The 22,626-nt window shown below is 47.3% G+C and overlaps 1 protein-coding gene across 1 annotated transcript in view; it reads left to right on the top strand.

The window, feature by feature from the left end:
- The window catches only part of Mlf (myeloid leukemia factor), a 53,741-nt gene that overhangs the window by 18,925 nt on the left and 12,190 nt on the right, over window positions 1-22,626 (top strand). The window contains exons 4-5 of the mRNA XM_037420116.2: window positions 15,570-15,729; window positions 20,397-20,511. Coding sequence (XP_037276013.2) covers window positions 15,570-15,729; window positions 20,397-20,511 — 275 coding nt within the window. The remainder of the gene's footprint in view (window positions 1-15,569; window positions 15,730-20,396; window positions 20,512-22,626) is intronic.

The raw sequence follows: 22,626 nt of genomic DNA, 5'->3' as shown, positions 1-22,626 counted from the left end.
TTGCAGAAACATGCGAATTCGGTGCCATTTTTTTGTTGTTTTTTTTTTACAGAATGCTTTTCTCACTCGTTGTGCCCATTTTGCTCCCAGTTCCAGTGACAATGCATCGACTTGAGGTCAGTAATGAGGCAGGACGATGCCATACCAAACCTTGAAAAAAAAAAAAAAAATCTGTGGTTCTCTCGTTCTTTCATGATTCAGCGAGAGCGTCAGCCCGGGGGTATGGGGAAAAAGCCGCCGAAGCAGCTGCAGCTTGCAGTCACATGGTAATAAACTCTGAAATGCAGGTTAAAAAATCACGTGATGGAAGACTCCCCACGAGGTAAAACTGGATTTTGACTTCTTTTTACGACGTATATCGGAGCTGGTGGTAAAACTGTCATGTATCACCTTTTACTCCAACACGAGGTAGTAATTTTAAAAGTGAGAGAGTTTTCAGAGGTCATGAGCTGTGAAAACCCCAAACTCTGATAGTTTTGCTTACAGTGTATAAAGCTCCATCGTCGCTGTCATTTTGTCTCGCTCTGTCCAGCCACTCCCGCCATTTCCGTTGCATTGCCTCAGCTTCGCTCTGGCTTCTGTGCCTTGGTCATGCGTAGCCTCCCTCGTCGTCGATGTCCAGTTGACACAGATGCTGCATGAAGTGTCCCAGATAAGGCAGTGCAGGTAGTGCTCCCAGTTGCTCGTGCTTGAACGTTATCATCGTTCTGGCTCGTTAGTTGTGGGACACTACTTGACATGAATGTCCTGCGGGCACTCATTGATGAGCAAGACTGTGCAGTGTGGCCACTTCCCTCTGCTAGAACGGCGCTCTGCTGTAGTCGAGACACATTTTTCACAATGTCTCAAAGATGGCACACAAACACACACGCGTGCACATGTGCGTGTGTGTGTTGGAGGTTATAAAGAGTCTTACAATGCTTCACAGATGGCAGCAGATTATCTAGCAGTTGCTGTTTGCTTGATCAACACCTGTGGAAAGGCATCATATGTTTTCCACTAAATTGACATAGTTGTCAATTTTCAGAGCTGTTTGAAAGCTCCTGTGTGTTCTTATCGGCGATGGTTGAACTATCTGGCCTTTTTCGACGTAGTTTGATGGCCTCCCAAATGTGCCTACAAATCGCCTAATGGGCTCATTTTCATCAGGATACCTGTCGAACAAAATGCGTTAAGGAGACTCCTTCCACTACATGGCGTTTATGTAGTGTTTTTTCTCAAAGCCTCTGCAAAGTAACATTATGGCTTTGTGGTAGGACACCTGCTTGTCAGGTGAATGGCCCGGGTTCGATCCTCAATGGGAACGAAAATTTTATTATTTTATTTGCTTCTTTCTCGATTTTTCACTCGCAACTAACTGTGCCAACGGCGGAATTTCTGTGACACGAGCTCTCTAACACTATCGCGTAAAAACTCTGTTGTCGCTGTATACTGGGAAGTGAGAACAGGAGTTCAGAATGTGCCATATGCAGGTGACACGATTTTCGCAGTGGCTTCAGAGCAAGAATTAGCCAGGGGGGACACTTTCTGGGGTGGTGGAAGTGGGCACAAGTTTGATTTATGAAAAGGTCAATCCATAAGGCACAAACTACTGATAAGTGCAGATATGGTGTCAAGAGTGGCAGCAGCAGCCACGCTACTTCCCCATTATCTCTCGTTTATTACTCGAGGTCTTTCTCTTCGGAATACTGCAGTGCCAGAATGGAAGTGATGAACCATTGCCAACTGTTACCGTATTTGCTCGGTTGTAACACGACCACGATTGTAATGCAAATGAAGACTTTTCATTAGGGGTGTGCAAATATTCAAAATTTTGAACCCTTTCCTAAAAATGTTTGCAATAAGATTCAATTCATGCTGGAATGTTGCTATTGGAACTTTCCAAAGACCCCGCAGGGGCGTCTTCGTAAGCAGGCGTTTGGTGTGTTGCGACACCATGGACCTGAGCTAATGGAGGAGTGTCGACTCCCTCTCACGCCTAGCCGTGCGTGGCTTTGCTGTGTCCGGGAAAAGGGGATCTTGGGGGTTGAGTGGACGCAGGGTGATTGGACCTTTAAGGCCCCCCCCCTTCCTGCCCCGGCAGAGGCAACACACCCCTTTGGCCCTGGCTTCATGCAGATGGCAGCCCTGGGCTGACCCACCCAGGGGAAATCGGCAGTGTCCTTTTCTTATCTGTCCCTCCCAACATCTTCAGTGGCCTTTTCTTATCTGTCCCTCCCCTACATCTTCCTCTTTATCTCTCGCTTTTTATCTGTCCTGTCATCTTCTTTCTTCTGTTTACTTCCGATCTTTCCTGGTGGCAAGGGTTAACCTTGTGTATGTGCTCTGTCTTGGGCACAATATATTTGGTTATAGCGGCTGTGTGCAGCTGACGTTGACATGCCTATACTATTTTAGGGCCTGTCACGTCCCCGTGTTGGGCTCCACGGTGGGTGGCTGGCATGGCTGCCGAATGGACACCTATTTTATGAATTTTACTTCTCTTCCTTCACTGCATGATCGTCCTCTCTCGAAGAGAGGGCACACCGAAGACATTTCCAGTTATTTTAAAAAAAAAAACGAAAGAATCTTCTCCCCGCTACCATGTAATTCTCTGCGAAACTGCTGAAAAGAATGCTAGAACAATCTCGCCTTTTGTTGTCTCCAAATGCCTCACCACTGCACTTGGCCTAGGTTACCAGGCTACAAGAATGGCCAGTGGGGATCTCCTCCTCGAAGTAATGTGGCGACGCAAAGCGGTGCTTCTGTGTGCGGTGCAGAGAGCGCATGCGCCCGCACGAGAAAGTTATCTTCGAGAGGAAGGGTGATAATAAAAGTCAGTTGTTGTTTTGGGACGCGAGTTGTTCACTTGCGCAGCTCTGCCGAGCGACGCGTCTCAACATTGGTGACCCGGACTCGGAATACAGACACAGCGACCGGAGTGTCGAACCAGCCACAATATGGATTCAACGTCCACGACCGACGCCCCTCCGACAGTCTCCTCAGTCGACGGTAAGCTGCCCCCTTTTTGGACTGCAGACCCCGCACTTTGGTTCATACAAGTGGAATCTCAGTTCGCAGCCAGACGAATCGCCGCAGACCTTACGAAATACCACTACGTAGTCAGCAGTCTGCCGCCCGCCATAGCCAGTGAAATCAGGGATCTGTTGCTCGCACCACCTTTCGAAAACGCATATGCAACGCTAAAAGAAACCCTTATTCACCGAGTTACGCCCTCCGAACCACAACGACTGCAGCAATTGCTTCGCGGCACGGAACTCGGCGACCGTACTCCTAGTCGGCTTTTGCGGCACATGCAACAGTTGCTTGGCGCAACATCAAACACGATAAATGGAGTATTGCTCCGAGAACTTTTTTTGCAAAAGTTGCCTTCAGGCGTCCGCATGGTCATCGCTGCCTCAGAGCACAAGGATTTAACCGCAGCCGCCGAACTTGCTGACAAACTGGTAGCAATGACACCGCCCACACCCATGGCTGCCGTGCAAGCGCAACAGCCTCTAAACAAACTTCAAGAGATACGTGAGGAGATTGCTCGACTTGCCGAAACAGTATCAGCTTTGCACGCTAGCAGGAGGGCGCAAACGATAACAGAGCCTAACACGCCGCTATCGCAAGAGCAGCACGAGCATATCTGCTGGTATCATCGGAGGTTCGGAAGTAGTGCGCGTTAATGTGTCCCACCGTGCGCGCACTCGGGAAACAGCCGCGGCAGGCACTGAGGGCGACCAGTGCTACTACGTTGCCTCCAAGTCGTCCCTCAGTATTTTTTATTACCGACCGCAACAACGGAGTACGTTTCTTAGTGGACACAGGCGCCGAGGTGAGCGTTATACCGGCGTCACAAGCTGAAAGAAAGAAGCCTAGTACATCGCCCTTGCAAGCTGTCAATAACACGGTGATATCAACATATGGCCATCGTTCACCGTCGCTGAACTTCGGTTTCGGCAGAACGTTTAGCTGGGTGTTCATAGCTGCTGATGTCAAATTCGCCATACTAGGTGCAGACTTTCTCCAGTTCTTCGGTCTGTTGGTCGACGTCCGCAACAAACGGCTTCAAGATCCCGTTTCTCGGGGAGCGGTACAAGGCACGCCGTGTTGGCACCCCCCTATCAGCCCGGCCTTGCTCAGTCCGGCTGGAGAAGCGTACTTCACCGCAATACTACAAGAGTTCCCAGAGCTGACACAACAGCCACAGGCATTTCCAGAAGTAAAGCACGGCGTCCTGCATCACATCAAAACCACAGGCCCACCGGTCTATGCGCGACCACGGCGCCTGTCACCCGAGAAGCTGCGGTTGGCTCGACAGGCATTTGCCCACATGATGGAACTCAGGATAGTACGTCCTTCATCCAGCCCATATGCGTCACCTCTTCACATGGTCCCAAAATCAACAGACGGTGATTGCCCTTGCGGGGACTATCGAGCGCTGAACCGGGTAACCGTGCCAGACCGTTACCCAGTCCCGCACATTCATGACATGACCTCCTTCCTGCATGGTGCTACCATTTTCTCTAAAATAGATCTAGTGCGAGCATATCATCAGATACCCGTAGCACCGGAGGATATCCCCAAGACCGCAATAACAACGCCGTTCGGAATGTTCGAGTTCCTACGCATGCCTTTCGGCTTACGTAATGCCGGCCAAACTTTTCAACGGTTTATGGATGGCGTCGTCCGTGGCCTCGACTTTTGCAAGGTATACCTCGATGATCTTCTGATTGCTAGCAGCACTCCTGAAGAGCACGAGCGGCATCTGCACTACGTACTTCAGCGACTGACAGAGAACGGCATCGTTATCAATACGGCAAAGTGAGTGTTTGGGGTACCGACACTATCATTTTTGGGCCACAGCATTTCAAGTGCCGGAGTACAGCCCCAGAAGGACAAGGTGGAAGCAGTACGGCAGTTTCCACAGCCGAAAAACCTCCGCCAGCTTCGAGAGTTCCTGGGACTCGTGAATTTCTACCGTAGGTTTATCCCGAAATGCGCCAACATCCTTCACCCTCTCCACAGCCTACTTGCGGCATCTGGATCTAAGGCAACTGCCATTCAGTGGAACGACCAATCCACACAAGCATTCCGGATGATAAAGGAAGCTCTCGCAAATGCTACCATGCTCATGTACCCGCAGCTGGGTGTTCCTCAGTGCGTCATGGTGGACGCCTCCGATGCAGCGATTGGAGCCGTGTTGCAGCAGAGGGTGAGCGGAGTGTGGCGACCAATTTCCTTCTTCTCCAGAAAACTGAGCCCGTCCGAACGAAGGAACAGCACCTTCGGTAGGGAACTCCTGGCCATATAGGCGGCTATCCGGCATTTCTGACATTATGTGGAAGGACAAGAATTTTTTGTGCTCACGGATCACAAGCCACTCACCTACGCATTGCGCGCGAACTCCGATTCTGGTGTGCATGTGGCACGGGAGCTCCGCCAAATGTCGTACATCGCAGAATTCACGACAGATATGCGCCATGTTAGTGGCACGGATAATGCTGCTGCCGACGCTCTTTCGCGCGATCCAGTGAATGCCATCAGCCTGCCGAGCGGCGTGGACTTCACCACACTTACGACGGCTCAACGCAGTGATGGAGAATTGAAGCGTCTACTCACGTCTTCAACCAGCGCCTTGAAGCTGCAATGGTTGGCAGAACCCACAGGATCCATATGCTGCGACATGTCTGCAGGCAAGGCCCGACCGTTCGTCCCCTCGAACCTCCGTCGCAGCATTTTTGACTTGCTGCACAGCCTGGCGCATCCCGGGATTCGAGCCATGCAACGGCTATGCACAGCGAGGTTCGTGTGGCCAGGAATAAACCGGGATGTCCGATACTGGACACGAGAGTGCATCGCATGCCAGCGCTCCAAAGTTCAGCGACATACTGTGACCCCCTTGGGATCCTTCCCTCTGCCGGACTGTCGATTTGCCCATGTGCATGTTGACATTGTGGGACCACTGCCGTTGTGCCAGGGGCAAAGCTACTTGCTAACCTGCATCGATCGCTTCACGCGATGGCCGTAGGCCGTGCCCATTCCAGACATGACTGCTGATACCGTCGCCCGCGCATTTATCTTCCATTGGGTGGCCCGCTTCGGAGTGCCGGCAACCCTGACTATGGATCGCGGAACACAGTTTGAGTCCGCCCTGTTCGCAAACGTCACCCGGCTCTTGGGTACTCACCGCATCAGAACAACTGCCTACCATCCGATAAGCAACGGTATAGTGGAAAGGTTCCATCGCCACCTGAAGACGAGCCTGACGGCTACTGTGAGTCACAGTTGGGTAAAGGCACTGCCGTTTGTTCTGCTGGGCGTTAGGACGGCTCTGAAAGCAGATATTGGATGCTGCTCCGCTGAACTGGTGTACGGAACAACGCTTCGCCTCCCAGGGGAGTTTTTCACTACCAGTAAGGACGAAAACGTGTACGCGAACGCGGACTACGCCGTGCGCCTGCGAGACATCATGAGCAAGCTATGCGCTGTTCCTCCGCGTCCGCCCGCAGCCCGGCCAGTCTACGTGGACCGGGAACTCTCCTCCTGCTCTCACGTGTTTGTGAGGCACGACGCCGTACCGCCTCCACTCCGGCCCCCGTACGACAGGCCTTTCAAGGTGCTGCGACGGGCAGACAAGCACATTACAATCGACAGGGGTGGTCGTCACGACGTGGTTTCTCTAGACCGCGTAAAATCAGCACACGTGGACTCCGACAGCGAAGCACCTGCACCACCTCGAGCTCCATCTTCGCAGGTACCCCGGCAGACCACGTAGCGCAGCCCCAACAAGTCCTCAAACGGTTTACGCGGAGTGGACGGTGTACGAGACCCCCGGTGCGCATGAACTTATGAACCGCAGTGGGTCGTCCGAGTGCGGCCGTTGTGCGCGCACTCACTAGGGGGGGAGTACTGTGGCGACGCAAAGCGGTGCTTCTGTGTGCGGTGCAGAGAGCGCATGCGCCCGCACGAGAAAGTTATCTTCGAGAGGAAGGGTGATAATAAAAGTCAGTTGTTGTTTGGGACGCGAGTTGTTCACTTGCGCAGCTCTGCCGAGCGACGCGTCTCAACAGTAATAAGTCAGGCCCAGTATGTAAACTTCTCGAAACTAGAATGGTTTGGAAACATCCCTATCTCGATTTCACCACACCGTTCCCTTAACATTTCACGAGGCGTTGTGTCTGATCAAGACTTGCTTAACCTGACTGAAGCTGAGCTCCTCTAGGGTTGGAAGGACCAGCAGGTGACACTAGTTCAAAGAATAAAAATCAGGCGTGATAAGACAGAATTCCCAACCAAACATATAATTGTGACATTTTCCACCAGTACCCTGCCTGAACATCTCGAAACCGGATACTTGAAGTTAAATGTGCGACCCTACATCCCCAACCCATGAAATTTCTTTAAATGCCAGCGTTTTGGTCACGGCTCTAAGAGTTGCTGCGGCCAACTCACCTGTCCTGTGCAAAGTGCGCCACCACAGGACACGCCACAGACGATTGTAAGGTTCACGATGGGACCTACTGCGCAAACTGCGATGGTGCCCACCCCGCGTACTCCCAAACGTGTCCAACATGGAAAAAGGAAAAGGAAATAATCACTATCAAAATCACACAAAACTTAACTTACCGCGAAGCTCGACAACAAGTGTCTGGATTTTTCACAAACCATCGTTCGCCAATGTAGTGCAACAGGGGGCAGCACTACAACGGCTTGCGGCAGCTGCCCATGCCAAGCACAGTGTGCTCAGGCGATTGCCAATGCCCCCACCCACGGTGGTAACCGCCAAGGCTGCCCTGCCACACGTCCCCATGGCCACACCCGCGGTCGCTGCAAGCTCTTGCAGCAGCCAGGGTATCCCAGCAGCAAGAGAGGTCCCCTCGACCTCTAACCCGATACGACCAAAGGTTTCGCCCTTCGAGGTGAAGGAGACCCCAGGGTCGGCTGATATAAAGGCCTCGTCTCACCAGGCGAGGCCCCAAGCACGTAACACCAGCTCTCAAATGCCTCTGAGGAGGCAATGGACACCACGGTACCTCTGCTGCCGAAAGATCGGCATAGCTTCCTGGAGTGCGCCAGAGAAATAAAAAGCCAATAACAGGGCCCGACGACGGCCCTGTTATTTGAGTTTTAACGTTTAGCTTAACAAGCAGACACACCCATTTTGTACACACAGCACTACATTACCCCCAATATGGCAACACAAATAATACATTGGAATGTCAGGACTGCTTAGAAACCTCGACTTTGTCCATGAGCTCTTTTGCAAACATTCGCCGAAACTGCTGTGTGTACAGGAAACACATTTAAGATCTAAAAACACTAATTTATATCGCGTCGTTATGATCTATTCCGAAAGGACAGAGATGATGCTGCGGCGAGAAAAAGCTCTGTTATTTGAGTTTTAACGTTTAGCTTAACAAGCAGACACACCCATTTTGTACACACAGCACTACATTACCCCCAATATAGCAACACAAATAATACATTGGAATATCAGGACTGCTTAGAAACCTCGACGTTGTCCAAGAGCTCTTTTGCAAACATCGCCGAAACTGCTGTGTGTACAGGAAACACATTTAAGATCTAAAAACACTAATTTATATCGTGTCGGTATGATCTATTCCGAAAGGACAGAGATGATGCTGCGGTGTCATCCGGAGGTGTAGCCATTTTTGTTAATCGAAAAGAAGCATGCACACATTTACCACTGCAAACTACTCTAGAGGCAGTGGCTGTTCGAGCAGTTCTTTTCAACAAACTCGTCACCATCTGCTCTCTGTACACACCCCCACACCACCGTCCTGAAAAACGAGAATTCCAGTCCTTAATAGATCAACTACCTGAACCTTATCTGGTCCTTGGTGATCTGAATGCTCACAGCAGTCGATGGGGTGATTCTCGCTGCAACGCACGAGGTCGTCTCATTGAACAGTGCCTTTTCTCCTCCGGTGCTTGTCTGTCGAATAAGAAAGAGGCAACATAATATAACTTTGCCAACAAAACTTACTCTTCCATAGACCTCGGCATCGCATCTCCTTCACTTGTACCATTACTCCAATGGAAAGTTTTAAATAATACCTACAGAAGTGACCATTTTCCTGTCATTTTGAGTACACAAACATCATACAAATGTCCTCCACGAGTTCCCAAATTGCTTATACACAAGGTCGACTGGGAACAGTTTTATAGCATTACTCATTTAGCTTAAACTGACATATGTGTGTTAAGAATAGATGAAGCTGTGCAGTACTTCACATCTTTCCTTATTAACGCAGCAGCCAAGTGCATCCCGCGAACATCTGGACTGCCCGGCAAGCGACACGTGCCATGGTGGAACACTGAGTGTTTTATTGCTCGAAAGGAGCAGAACAAAGCATGGAGATTGCTTCGAAACTCACCGACAGACGAAAATCTTGACAGCTTCAAGAAAATTAAGTCTCAAGGCAGGAGAACGCGTCGGCAGGCCAGAAGAGAATGCTGGCGCAAGTTTTTATAAGGGATCAATTCGTATACACAAGAAGCTAAAATCTGGAACATGGTTGGTAGGGTAGCAGGTAGACAAGTACACTCGCTTCCACTTGTAAACACACAGGGTGACAGCCTGGAAGATCAGGCGAACTTCTTCCGTGTACACTACGAGCAGGTGTTCAGCTCGTCACACTATACTGAAACTTTCCAAAGATATCAAGCAAGAATAGAAAAGCAGAAACTAGAACACAAGTGTACAAACTCCGAGGCATACAACCAACCTTTCAACTTAGCTGAGCTGCAAACATCACTAAACTCCTGCAGTAATTCTGCCCTGGCTACGACCGTGTCATGTATGAGATGTTGAAAAACCTGCCGCTCGAAACGCGAAAAACTTTACTTTTCTTATACAATGCTATCTGGCTTTCTGGCACTGTCCCTGCTTCCTGGAAAGAGAAGAGGCTATTGTTATCCCTATTTTGAAACAGGGCAAGGACCCTTCCTCAGTTTCGAGTTATAGGCCCATTGCACTTGCAAGCTGCCTTTGCAAACTTTTTGAAATGATGATAAACCGCCGACTTTTACATTTTCTTGAAATACATAATCTGCTCGACCGATTACAGTGTGGGTTTCAAGAGGGTAGATTCACCACTGACCATCTGGTGTGTATCGAGGCAGAGATCCGAGACGCTTTCATCCACAAACAATACTTCCTCTCTGTGTTCCTCGATATTGAGAAGGCCTACGACACATGGTGTTTTGGCACATTATTAAGAGACTTGTTTCACCTGGGTGTGTGCGGTAGAATGCTTTCCATAATCGAGAGTTACTTATCCAATCGAACATTCCGTGTCCGTGTGGGCAGTATTCTCTCCCAAACATTTGTCCAAGAAACGGGAGTACCGCAAGGTGGTGTACTTAGCTGTACACCTTTTATTATCAAAATGCATTCCTTGCACCTATCCATCCCCCGCAACATGTTCTATTGTACATATGTCGATGACGTCCAGCTTGGCTTTAAGTCATGCAACCTGGCAATGTGTGAGCGGCAGGTTCAGTTAGGTTTAAACAAGGTCTCCAAATGGACAGAGGAAAACGGATTCCGACTGAACCCATATAACGCACGTGTCTTGTTCTCCCGAAAGAGAGGCATGCACTCAGAACCTGACATTCAACTGAATGGTCAACGTCTGTCTGTTAATGTCGAGCATAAATTCTTATGCCTAATCTTGGACCACAAGTTGACCTTCATACCGTACATTAAGTATTTAAAAATAAAATGTTTAAAAGCCATGAATGTTATAAAAGTATTGTCACGTACTACGTGGGGTAGTGATAGGCAATGTCTCATGAATTTGAATAGAAGCCTCATTCGCACCCGCTTAGATTATGGGGCCGTTGTTTATCAGTCTGCGACTCAAAGTGCTTTGAAGATGCTGAACCCTGTGCACCATTTGGGCATCCGCCTTTCTACGGGTGCTTTTCGCTCCAGCCCCAAAGAAAGCCTTTGCGTTGAGTCAAATGAGTGGTCGCTTCATCTGCAGAGAACTTACTTGTCCTTTGTATATTTCCTTAAGGTGAAAGCAGACAAGAAGCACCCTTCATACTCCACTATTAATGATTTGTCGAGCTCCATTCTGTTTCAAAACAGGCCTTCGATGAGGCAGCCCTACTCAGTTCGCCTGAAGGGTCTAGCTGAGGAAACTGGTGTGTCTCTTGAACACAGTTTATTGGCTCCTGTAGCATACCCGCCGCCGTGGCAGTGGCAGACTATAGAATGCGATGTGTCTTTCCTAAAAATTGCAAAACACGCACCCATTGCCCATATCCAAACATACTTCCTGGAACTTCAACACAAATTCACACGTCCTGAGTTCTCTACAGATGCCTCTAAGTCTAACTCCTCTGTGTCCTACGCTGCTGTCAGCCCATCCTTCTCGGATGCTGGCCCTCTACATCCAGACACAAGTATCTTCACAGTGAAAGCTTACGCAATACTTGTGGCCACTAAACACATTAAACAACTACAACTACAAAAAGCAGTAATTTATAAGAACTCCCTCAGTGTAGTAATGGCTCTGTAAACTCTTAACAAACGAAAAAACCCTGTCCTCATCTCATTTTACTCCATTTTATGCTCACTCTACACATGTTACACTCAAACAACCTGTTGTAGTATGCTGGGTGCCAGGGCACCGTGAGATCCAAGGCAACGTGACGGCGGATCAGCTTGCTGCATTTGTCCACCAAAGCAGTGCCACTACACCCATATCAATCCGTCTCTCAAACGAAAGCTCAGGGACTACTGGCAGAGCAACTGGGATAGACACACACAAAACTAGCTACACGTTATTAAGCCACACCTCGGCTATTGGCCACCGGTATTAAAATCACGTCGTACAGAGGTAACACTAACGAGGCTCAGGATAGGACACACATACACTACACTCTCGTACGTTTTGTCCAATGGCGATCCACCATTGTGTGAATTATGTGGTGAAGCACTAACAGTTCTTCACATTTTAATCCAGCGTGAACAATTAGACACTCTAAGAAGACAGCACTCTCCATTATCCTACAGACAACATATACCATTACACCCTGCAATGTTCGTCGGTAGGGAACCACTTTTCACTCATAAATCGTTGCTAGCTTTTTAAGAGATGTTCGTTTCTACCGTGTAATATACCCAGGCATTGCGTAGCGTGACCTCTCGAGAGGTTGCTGCTGCAGTGGCTACATCGAAAGGCACTTGCCTCACGGCCCTTGGACACGAGGGTGCTGGTGAGCCATTTGTGCTAGTGCCAAATAGTTTTACACATGCTTTTATTATCAAAACCTTTTGTCACCCATTTTTACTATCCGTATCATACTACTGTCATGATTTTAATAGTTATTTTTTTTTACCCGCGTTAGCGCGAGGAACTTTAAGGCCTCTATACAGCCACGCACCATATCATTGTCCACATCTCTAGTCACTGAAATGGCGCTTTTTGGCCATCAATTGGCCCTTGCGCCATTGAGCCCTACTCATTATCATCAAGTTCCCAAAGACAAATACAGTCAATAACCGATTGGAAGTAACCCTTTCAAATTTTCAATATGCGTCAATTCATCCCGCTCGCTTTGTGGCAAAGCTTCCTTTCAGGCTTTGTTACAGCTGAACGTTTTTCGTCTGATTGAAAAAGGCCCCTTCAGATTTTAAATATGCATGACCCTATCACACTTACATATTGTGGCAAAGCTGCCTTTCAAGCTCTACTAAAATTGCAAAATGTGTTAACTCAAGGAAATGCTGGTTCCAATGTAGAGATGATAGATGTGGTGGGGGCTCAATTAATGCTGTCCTGCACTTGAAATTTGTGCAGGAAGTCTAAAGATTTCTAGATCCAAAATTTCAGATGTCTCATGTATTGATGTCTGCGAGGCGAATTTGGAACTCCAGATTTTAGGGGAGCACATGGTAATTTCCCCAGAAGTTGAAGGAGTCTGAGGAAATGGCTTCTTTGCTTTTCATGCGTGAAGTGTTGTCGGCAACACTTCGTTTGCACCAAATCATCTGCATAAATTCAATTTGGCCGCTGCAGTGCCTTATTCTTGATTAGACAAATATGAAACACCACCCTGCCAGCACTTCGTCAACCTAGTGAAAAATATTCTCGGAATATATTTGAAAATTATTCAATTCATTCTCTCACTTCAACATTCGAAGTTGCTTTGCACTCAAAATTTTTGTCTTCACACAGCACTATATTTAGTGGTTTTAGTCCCCCTTTAGTGGTATAATATGAGGATCGGTTGTTAATAAAACTATACATGGATGTTTCTGAATAGCTTCAAAAAAACGTAGATGGCGGAAATGGCATGAGGAAGGCCACTTCAGGGGCTGCTCATATAAAAAGGAGGCTTGGAATGTAGTGCAGCTTCTAGCGCAACGCAACCAATGCAGTGAGATGTGTGGAAAGGGCATGATGATTCAGTGCTGAAGTAAAACATGTGAAAAAGACAGAGGATGGCAACATGGTGGCATTTCCAAAATTGATTCTATCCTCAAAGGTGAGATGCCCATATAACAATGTCATGGGCACGAGGCACATGCGCGAAACTTCGGATGGTGCGCAGACGCACGACGTTCACATGTGAGATTGGTCAGAGAAAGGCTCTTGGCACGTGACCCAATACGGGATGGAAAATAACAGAGAATGACTGGGCACTTTGCTGTGGAGCTTAGAACTGTGAAGATGATGAAGGCGAGCGTCGCTACAGCAATGGAAACAGTAGAGCATGTCGGCGTGAGGATTCCGGAAAGTGGCTCGGAAGACTCGAGTGAGGCTGCCCGGACTCACCGCGACCTTGCAGAGCAGTTTTTGGGGGGGACTACAGCTCTTCTACTTCGAGCCAGAATGAATGTGACCTACACCTCTTATCGGAGTTCGTCATAAATGAGGCCATGGACAAGTTGAGTTCTAGCAAGCGGGCTAAAAACGACAAATAAGACCGGGACACCGGCAACGAAGACAAGCAGTTTGCTCAATGACGTCTTTCAGGAGGACTTCAACGACGGTACCACTTTGTTGTAGTTCGGGAAGTGGCATCGGAACAGCAAGAATGTTCTCTTGTGGGAGCGTATGAGAGTAGCCACTGAGACGCCATCTTGGCTGGAGACAGATTAGGGCTAAGGTTCAAACTTTATTTGGATCAGTATCAGTTCTGGTTTCGTGGGACGGCCAGTTGTTGTGTGCGTGTTCCTTGTTTCAGTGACTATTGAGGGTTCATGTTTTGCCATATTCTGTAAAATCAAAATGGGTTTGCCGTGTCACCTCGGACTGCTGTCTCTTTATTTACATCTTCTGGCATGCATCGCTGCCAACACAGAACCAAGTTCACAGCCACAGGAAATATTGCATGATGTACCCACTGCAAATCTTTTTTCTTTTGGCAAAGTGCAAATTGAGGCTTTCTGGCTGGATTGTTAGAGCGACAACATTCGGAAACTATTACAGGGCCAGGAGCCTAGTGTCTGACAGCAACGGATGGACCACCCTACATATGTGCGCGTCTAAACTGTAGTGTGCTTTGTGCGAACTCTGTTTCATTGAAATGCTCTGCTGCATATAGTTCATCGTTTCTTGCTGTTTGTGGGCATCGTGTTTCCTACTCGGATCACGCTGCCCATGCCAGGCTTGCCATGCGGGTGTTCTTCTTGCAGTTCCCCTTTAGACAGTGCAGTGATTAGTTTGTTGTGTCAGCGCGGCTGTGACTAGGTTCTTGTAAGTAAGGTGCATCTTCGCAACGCTCTAGGGGTCATGCAGAAAAAGGTGACAGCAAGTGGTGATGCAGCGAGTTTGTGGTGTCACATAATAAAGCTGTGCAGTGTACTTATAACAGTGCTATTTGCTTTCTGCACCTGATACGTGCACTGTCCGGGATGGTGTAAGTGGAGTGAGGTACCTCAGTCTAAGGTCATTTTTTTTTAGCTGTCCCACACGAAATAGCAGCTCGTGCAGGGCAGCGTGAACAGTCGCAACCAGTGTGCACTGTTCACATTATGCATAGTGCACATCGGTTGTTGCCTTCTAGAATTGCGCAGTTAGGCTTCGTATAGCACTGTGAGAAAATTGCTGAAGGTCTTATTGTGATAGGACAGTCTACATTTTCCATTGTCTCACTTTTATTCTTTTCTGATGGTTATTGGTAGAAGTTAGTGCTATGTCTTTGCCACTATAAAAAGGCGGAACACCTTTCGCGGTACACTGTTGTCGGTGACATAAAGGTGCAGTTAACCTTTATGTCACGAAACGTTAACGCAGTACATACTAACCGATGAGCAAAGGACGAGTCACTACAAATTAAAAATCGGCGAACACATCAGGCTCTATGATACTCAGTTGGGGACTTTGCTGCAACTAAGTCAAAATCATTAGTATGTTTGCAGTGTGTTCACATTCACAAAGTCGAAGTTCAGTAGTTGCCTTCGTATATTGTGTGAAGTGCCAATAAACATTGCTTTTTGTTAATTCGGGTTACGATGAGGCAGTGCTGTGTCAGCAGTACCAATCAAATCTTTATTTGTGGACTGTATGCGCGGGCTGACTGCCAAGTATCACTTTCAGGTGAAGGAAACCCGCCGATCGCTGCAGGACAGTCGGTCAGGGCTGCAGGAGCTGACCATCGGCCACCACCTGGACGACCGGGCACACATTGTGGGACGCAAGCGCAATCGCGTGACGGGAGAAGAGGACCAGAGTGTAGAGTATGTCAACCTGGATGAGGGTGAGCCACGCTGATTCCCAGCTGCATTTTCAGACACACTGTTCAAAAACATCCCTTTGCATGGCATTTGGGTAGGGTATTACTCCTGTTTCATACGAGCAATAATTCGATTTGTTCGAAATGTCCGGGCTTTTTTTTTTTAATGTGATTTGCAGCATGAGGGTGCATGTCCTCGCGAGTTCTATGATCACCCATAGCTCCCATTAGCAGTTATGAGCTCACCTATTTAAGAAGGATGCTGCTGCATTGTGTTACAAAACAGATTTATTTCACTGCTTGAGCATTCAACCTGCTCGCGCCTCAACTGACCTCATGTTCGTCACTGTTCCAGTACCCCAGGACATGACAGATATCTTTGAAGGGTTTACGAATAATCGCACTTGAAATTTGAATTGAAGAATACCTAATCAAATAATTTGATTGGACCTTCAAATATATAATACAGTCCAACCCTTTATAAGACACACTGTTGTAGCACACAATTGGCTACAAGAAATACCAGGGCGCCTACATAAAAATGCGTTGACAAGAAATCGCATAAGGGGTACTTCGCGTCTAAAAGACACCTCACGTAAAAGACAAGAATTGCTTTCCAGTGCACATACAAAGGGGTTCATGTGTATTCGAAGTTGTGAATAATTTGACAGGACAAATACAGTAGAACCTCAGTAGAAACATTGTAAAGTTTTCGAAAAAAATACGTAAGATATACGATTTGAGAAAACATACAATCTGAATGCAGCAAAAATTGAGGTTGACAAGTCCAAATAGACGTGTAAGGCAAAAAACATTTATTTTTCAAAAGAAACATAGTAATTTTCTGATGCTGCTGCCTCTCACCCTCGGACAAGAAAAGCTCCTTCTGCACGCATTGTAGGCGCTTTTCCGCATTTTTATTGTTTTTGTGCGAAAGAAGCTTTTAAAAGCTTCCACTCAAGGAATAGCTTTAGTGAAGTGAGCCAGTCGGCACACGCTTTAGTTCTCGCTGCTGTCTTTCGGTGTCTCTTTCTCCACCTTTTCGCTGAGTTGCCCCACACCAACTCCGCGACAATCTCTGCGACACTGCAGCTCGCAAGTGAGGATGTTGTCATCTATCGAGCCAAACTCGGTGAATGGTTAGGTATTCTCTGGAACGGTGCATCGGTCAGTCCGTTGGTTGGTTGAACCCAAGAGGAGTGGCTCAACCTACCACAGGGGATTGGCGACAAATCGCGCCGCGGTGACATTTTGGAACCGCTGTAGAGGAACTCATCGATGTTGTCGTCAGTGTCAGACGCGCACGCCACAAAGTTGTCTTCGCTGCTCTTCGTATCCTCCGATGCAAGCTGCCGCCAAATACCGCACTTCCTGAAACAGCTGCTAACCTTTTCACTTGTCGCGCTGTCCCAATAAGTGTGCAGTTAGTGCATCGCGTCGACGAGAAGCGATATGTTCCCAAGTCACCACATGACAGGCGAGCAAGGAAGTGTCACCAGCGCCTCCTCTGTCACACAATATATTCAACGCACGAAGCCCCAATTACTTCTAAGCCAATTCAAAAGGGCAAGTGTGCGTTGCGGCGTGTTAGTATATGAATATTGGTAGTGGTGGTGTTCTGTGGTGTTAGTCCGTTCTGTCTGTGCTCTTGTTGCTCTATGGGAGGACACAGCAGATACATGGCTGCTTTCGAGTTGAAAGTGATTGATTATGCACTAAGCAACGGCAACAGAACAGCCGGTAGGCACTTCAGAGTCGGCGAGTTTGTGTTTGCTACTGGTGACGGCAGCTGAAAGCCACCTAGATGCTCTGGGCCTTTCAGCAAAGAAACCATCATCGCCGTGTGGGAGCAGTCCGCCACTCGGCCCTTCACAAGTATGCGTGATTGTTTTTTTCCACACCTGAATGAGAACTTTCTCTTGCGGAGCATATCATTCGATCAGCTTGCCGCAATGGCGAATGTTGCTGTTGAATAATCATATTTTCCGGGAGCGTGGTAAGTGGACCGTATTACCTATTGGGGCATTTCCAGTCTTCACAATTTTGAGTGTACGAGCCGGGAAATCGTAATAAGCGGGAATGTAGCAACCAGGTCCTCCTATATCTGAAACGCGAGAAAGGCCAATTGAGCAACTTCATAAGCGTGGGGTGGCTAAAATTAATGCTAACATGGTTACAGTAGGTCTCTCATCTAAACTTTCACAGATATCCTGATTCAAAAGCGAGCGCATGATTGTTCTATTATAGGAAATTGTCATTTCCACACGTTAAAAATTCATGGAGAAAGTGCCAAGCTCTTCACAACTTCACTATTGAAATGAAGGCACAGACTTCTTGCATAGCTGGTCGCTTATGTCACAAGCGCTGTAGAAACATCCTTTCTCTGCCCCACAAAACTCTCTGTGATTGCAGTGATAGGATAGCTGTGCTGATTGTGTCAAACTGTGCCAAGACGGGAAACCTGCCACGTCCTGCTACGTTATCACCTTTCTGCACCACAACTGCCACCAACTTACAAAATACTATTAATAAAACGGGCGCGGCACTACACTGGCGACAGAGTGGGACTAGGTTTGACCTGTGACCTTCTAATGTTGCCACGTGGGAGGAAAATCAGTGTCCCGCCGTTGGGGGCGGGGGATACAGCCGGGCATCCATACATTGAGAGGTGTGGACAACTGTCCCCAGCCTGGCGTAAATTAGCGTGACTCCCCAAGAATGCACCTTGGACGGAACAGCTTGCCGCGAGCTGGTGTTCGAGGCTCCGAGCTAATCATGTTTGGCTGGTGGATAGAAGACAGCAGCTCTGATTCTGAAACACAGCACTGATTCTGAAACATTTTGTGGCAGTTCATTCGTCAGGTGATAGTCGTTAGATGGGTACTTGGAAAAAGTATTGAAGAAAAAAATCAAATCATATCCACAGAGTGAACGATGATGAGGGGGGCGAAGTGTCTGTCCGTGTGTTCATTCGGCCATGCGTCCGGACGGATGGGCTCTAGGTTGCTTACATTGGGACCTACTGTAGATTGCCTCATTGAATAATTTGCAGCAGTAAGGAATGTTGTGATTTCTGATTCAGCATGTCGTATGGGAAGACGTGTCAGTGTCTGAGGAAGGTGCTTTTAGGTAGAGCACTTTATGCAAAGCCCCTTTTCATCGAAAATGTTGCTGGTATCTTTAATGAATTTCTGTGTCTCCTTCAAAACAGTGAATTCTTGGTTGATCTGCTTTATGCTGAAATGAGGGCTTTAGTTTTTGAGCTGTGTGGACGTTTCGTGGCTAAAGAGTCCTATTGCTTCAAGAAAGCCACAGAGCTACCGCTATTGCAGGTTGACTCCCTCACCAACTTGAAGGCTGGAGAGGACATGGAGCGAGAAATATCTTAGTGGTAAGCAGGAGACAAGAGGGCATTCACACTTGGTGTCTGTCATTTTATGTAGTACCTTTTGTCACGATTGCCAATTGACAACGCGTTGCTGAAAAGCTTTGGTTTCCTGAAGCCAGAGTCGGTTGAAACTGAATCCTCGTTTCTACGCAGACTTACGCTGTGGTGTCTCTATTTTACCTTTGTCGTGCTGTAAGTGGTGGCACAAGTTTTGTCTACATGCACGAGATATTCGATGCAATATCTGATATTCTTGGCCACTCTTCGGCACTATGCAATTCGTATTCGATTCGAGTTGAAATGTTACTATTCATGCAGCCCTGATATTTTTTTATTTGGGGGCTTTTTCATATGAGAACACTGTGGTTGAGGAAATGAGGGTTTTTAAAAGCTATGGGTGATGTTGAAGCTTGGCAGGCGACATTCTTGTGTTGCAGATCACATTGAGCTCGATTTTATGTGTGTCTGGGAACAAGTGCATGTGCTGAATTGTAAGGCTTAAGTTAAAAATAGTGACGCCTGTTCATGGCGTTGATTAATTTCCTATGTTTGTGTTGCTTTTTTGTTGGGCCTCATTCACAAGGATGTCTATTACTTTGCTCTGTTCTACTTTTCGTGTCTTTTGGAAACTTGGTGCACATTTTGTGCTTTTTCTTGTTTTATTGAGCAAGTCGTGCATGAAAGTGGCATTTGTGTGACTCATCCCTTTGTTTGTTTGCAAAGTGCTTCGAAAAGTGAAGCTAGAGAACTTGCAAACAGGACAGGAAAGTCCCAGCAAAATTTCTAGCTCCAGTTCTTGCAATTGGGGCAGTGAAGCTATCTGCAATGTTTTTGAAACTTTGTGGTACAGTAAAGAAGGCACCAGTCCTGTAGCTTTTTGTCCTCTTTTCTTCGTGCCTCCTATATATTAGACCATGCACCAACTAGCCCAAGAACGCGTTTTAGACAGTACAAAAGTTGTACATTCGATGCTGCTCCACTTAGAGTGTGGACACCACATGATGTTACATACACTTCAAACACATGTATACATGTGTATTTATGAAAATAACATTTAGTTGGGAGTCTGCGCTTGCTTCGGTAATTTCTTATCATTGCACGAATGGCTGTACTTAATCTGGCCTCAAACCTTGCCTTAATCTCATTTCATTGGAATGTATGAAGGGGGAGAGATCACCTTGTGCCCTCCCCCCACTCTATGGCTGCCTTCGAAGTGGGTGTGTTTCTCTGCTTGTATTTGTGACATTGGAAGTGAGCGATTACTTCGGTTTTGTTGAGAGAAACCAACTGTACTGTTGTGCAGAAGAGGCCGAGGGCTTCAGCCGCGAGTGGCAGCAGCGGGCACAGTGCATGAGTCGGCCACACTCCATGTACGCTGCGCTGCCCAGTCGAGCCCTGCCAGCCCTTCCCTCCACCAGGTAAGCTCTGACTGCTGCCATGCCAGGCACAGCATTCAACCTCAGTCTAATAAATAAGACTCCACAGCGAGTGCACACTGTTTAACCAGTGACAGCCTTTTTAAAGCCGTTCTCAAGCATAGGTGATCCTGGCAATGCCTGACAAAGCACGGCAGCAAGGTGTGAATATTTTGGTGTCTTGAAGCGATTTTTGGGAGTTGGGAATGGGCCTCAGATTACCGTATGTACTCGAAAATAGGTCGGGCACAAATATAGGTCGACCCTTAATTATAGTGCTCTACAAGGAAAGAAAAATCTAATATAGGTTGGCCCACACTTTTTTTTTTTTTGGAACAAAAAATTGAGATGTAGCACACCTTTATTTACATTACTTAGCACGCAAACAGATGGTCACACTTTCGTTTATCCCTAATCAACTTCTCATTTATGCAGAACTTAAGCTATGCAGCACAATTGCTCGAGTCCTTGGCAAAAAGTATCCCTTGGCACTTGAAGGGACCTGTGTTGCTCCGCGCGTGAGAAAATGGTAGTGGTAGTTAGAAAGTGCCTAATTTCTGCAGCACTGTAGGGAGCTCAGCGCAGCGCCTAAAGTGAATGCGAAACGTCATGCCGATCATACAATGAACAAAGGGCAAAGCGGCAAGGCCTCGGGTCAGTGCCAGTGTGGTTGCGCGCCAGAAAGCAGTACCGGAAGCTATAGAGTTTTCTAAAATTAACTACTGGGCACTCTGGCGCTGCAATCATTCAGCGACCATGAGAGTTATGCGTAGTACGCGGACTTGCCTAGTCTTCGTACTTGCGAGCTGCGAAGCATGTTTGTGGCTTCGTTTATTCCTGTGTTTGCGTTTTGTTTGGAAGGCAAGAACTAACAATTTTGAACTTTGTGACCCAATTTGAAATGGTAAGCATAAAAGAATGAGGTGGTGAAACACGACCGCTTAATATTTGTTGATGTTTGTTCCGTGAGAAAGCAGCTCCAAGCCACACGAACATACATGGAGCCAGAAGTACAAAGATCAAACAAATCAGTGTACTACTTATTATTCCTATGCTCGTTGAAGCGCCGTGTGTTGCAGCTCCCTAAGATACTTGTGCCAGAGTTCCCTCTAGTGTATATTTTGGAAACTCTAAGCCGGAAGCGCTGCAGCGGGCCAGGGACTTCACGGTGTATACCTAGGGAAATAGTGGGTTTGATCACAAACTTGGCGGAGCGGCTGCATTTTGCGGGAGCTTTGAAAAGGCATTAGTGGCTATTGCATAAATAACTTTTTTCTCAATTACTTAAAGGGACACTAAAGTCAATTAGCAATTTACATCAGAGTGGAAGCTCAATGTATGAAAACATCTAAAACGACAATATTATCAGCAACAGTGCCCTACTTACCGAGAAATTAAGGTAAATGCACAAGAACACTAGTGCTGCAGTAAGACATTTTCAGAATGATCCCGATGACATCAGACGGACCGCCTACAATTAATCACTAGTAATCGATCTAGCTGCACTAAATAAGCTGCTATGCATCAAGAGATGCAATAAAAATGCTGCTTGTTCAGTTTCTGTTTGATTCATGAAAAAAGAACTGCTGGAGTGGTTCAAAAATTCAATTTACGCTTGGTTACACGGGACAGGTAGTGCCATCTATCGTGGCGTAGTTGAAACATAAGCGTCTGCAATCTCGAAGCCAATGGCGGGAAATTGATCAATGGCCGTTGCTGCTGTGGCTCCCGCTGCTACTAGTGCAGTAAAGCCGGGCAACGTTGTGCATGGCAGCAGTGACATGAGTCGGTCCGGTTAGTTCGCTTCTTGAGGCGAGTAACTTGAAGTGCGCTAACCGAATGCAGAGCACTCAAACGTGATTTTATTTCTAAATAGGCCCTTCCTTGGCACAAAAGTAACACTATGACATTTTTGGACAGTGATTTCAACAATCAACTCGGACTTGATAGCGGACTTTAGTGTCCCTTTAAGGGGGTAAGCTACACTTGATGGGCAACTTTTTTTTTATTTATGTATAGATCTGAACGAAATTTTCAGTTTGTGTATTTAGATGTGCAGACTCTAAAATGTAATTACTTTTTTGATAGGTCAAGTAGTTTCGAAGATACTCCACAATC

The sequence above is a fragment of the Rhipicephalus microplus genome, chromosome 3 (assembly GCF_043290135.1).
Source record: "Rhipicephalus microplus isolate Deutch F79 chromosome 3, USDA_Rmic, whole genome shotgun sequence".
Classification (NCBI taxonomy): Eukaryota; Metazoa; Arthropoda; class Arachnida; order Ixodida; family Ixodidae; genus Rhipicephalus; species Rhipicephalus microplus.
This window is presented reverse-complemented; position numbering and strand designations above follow the sequence as displayed.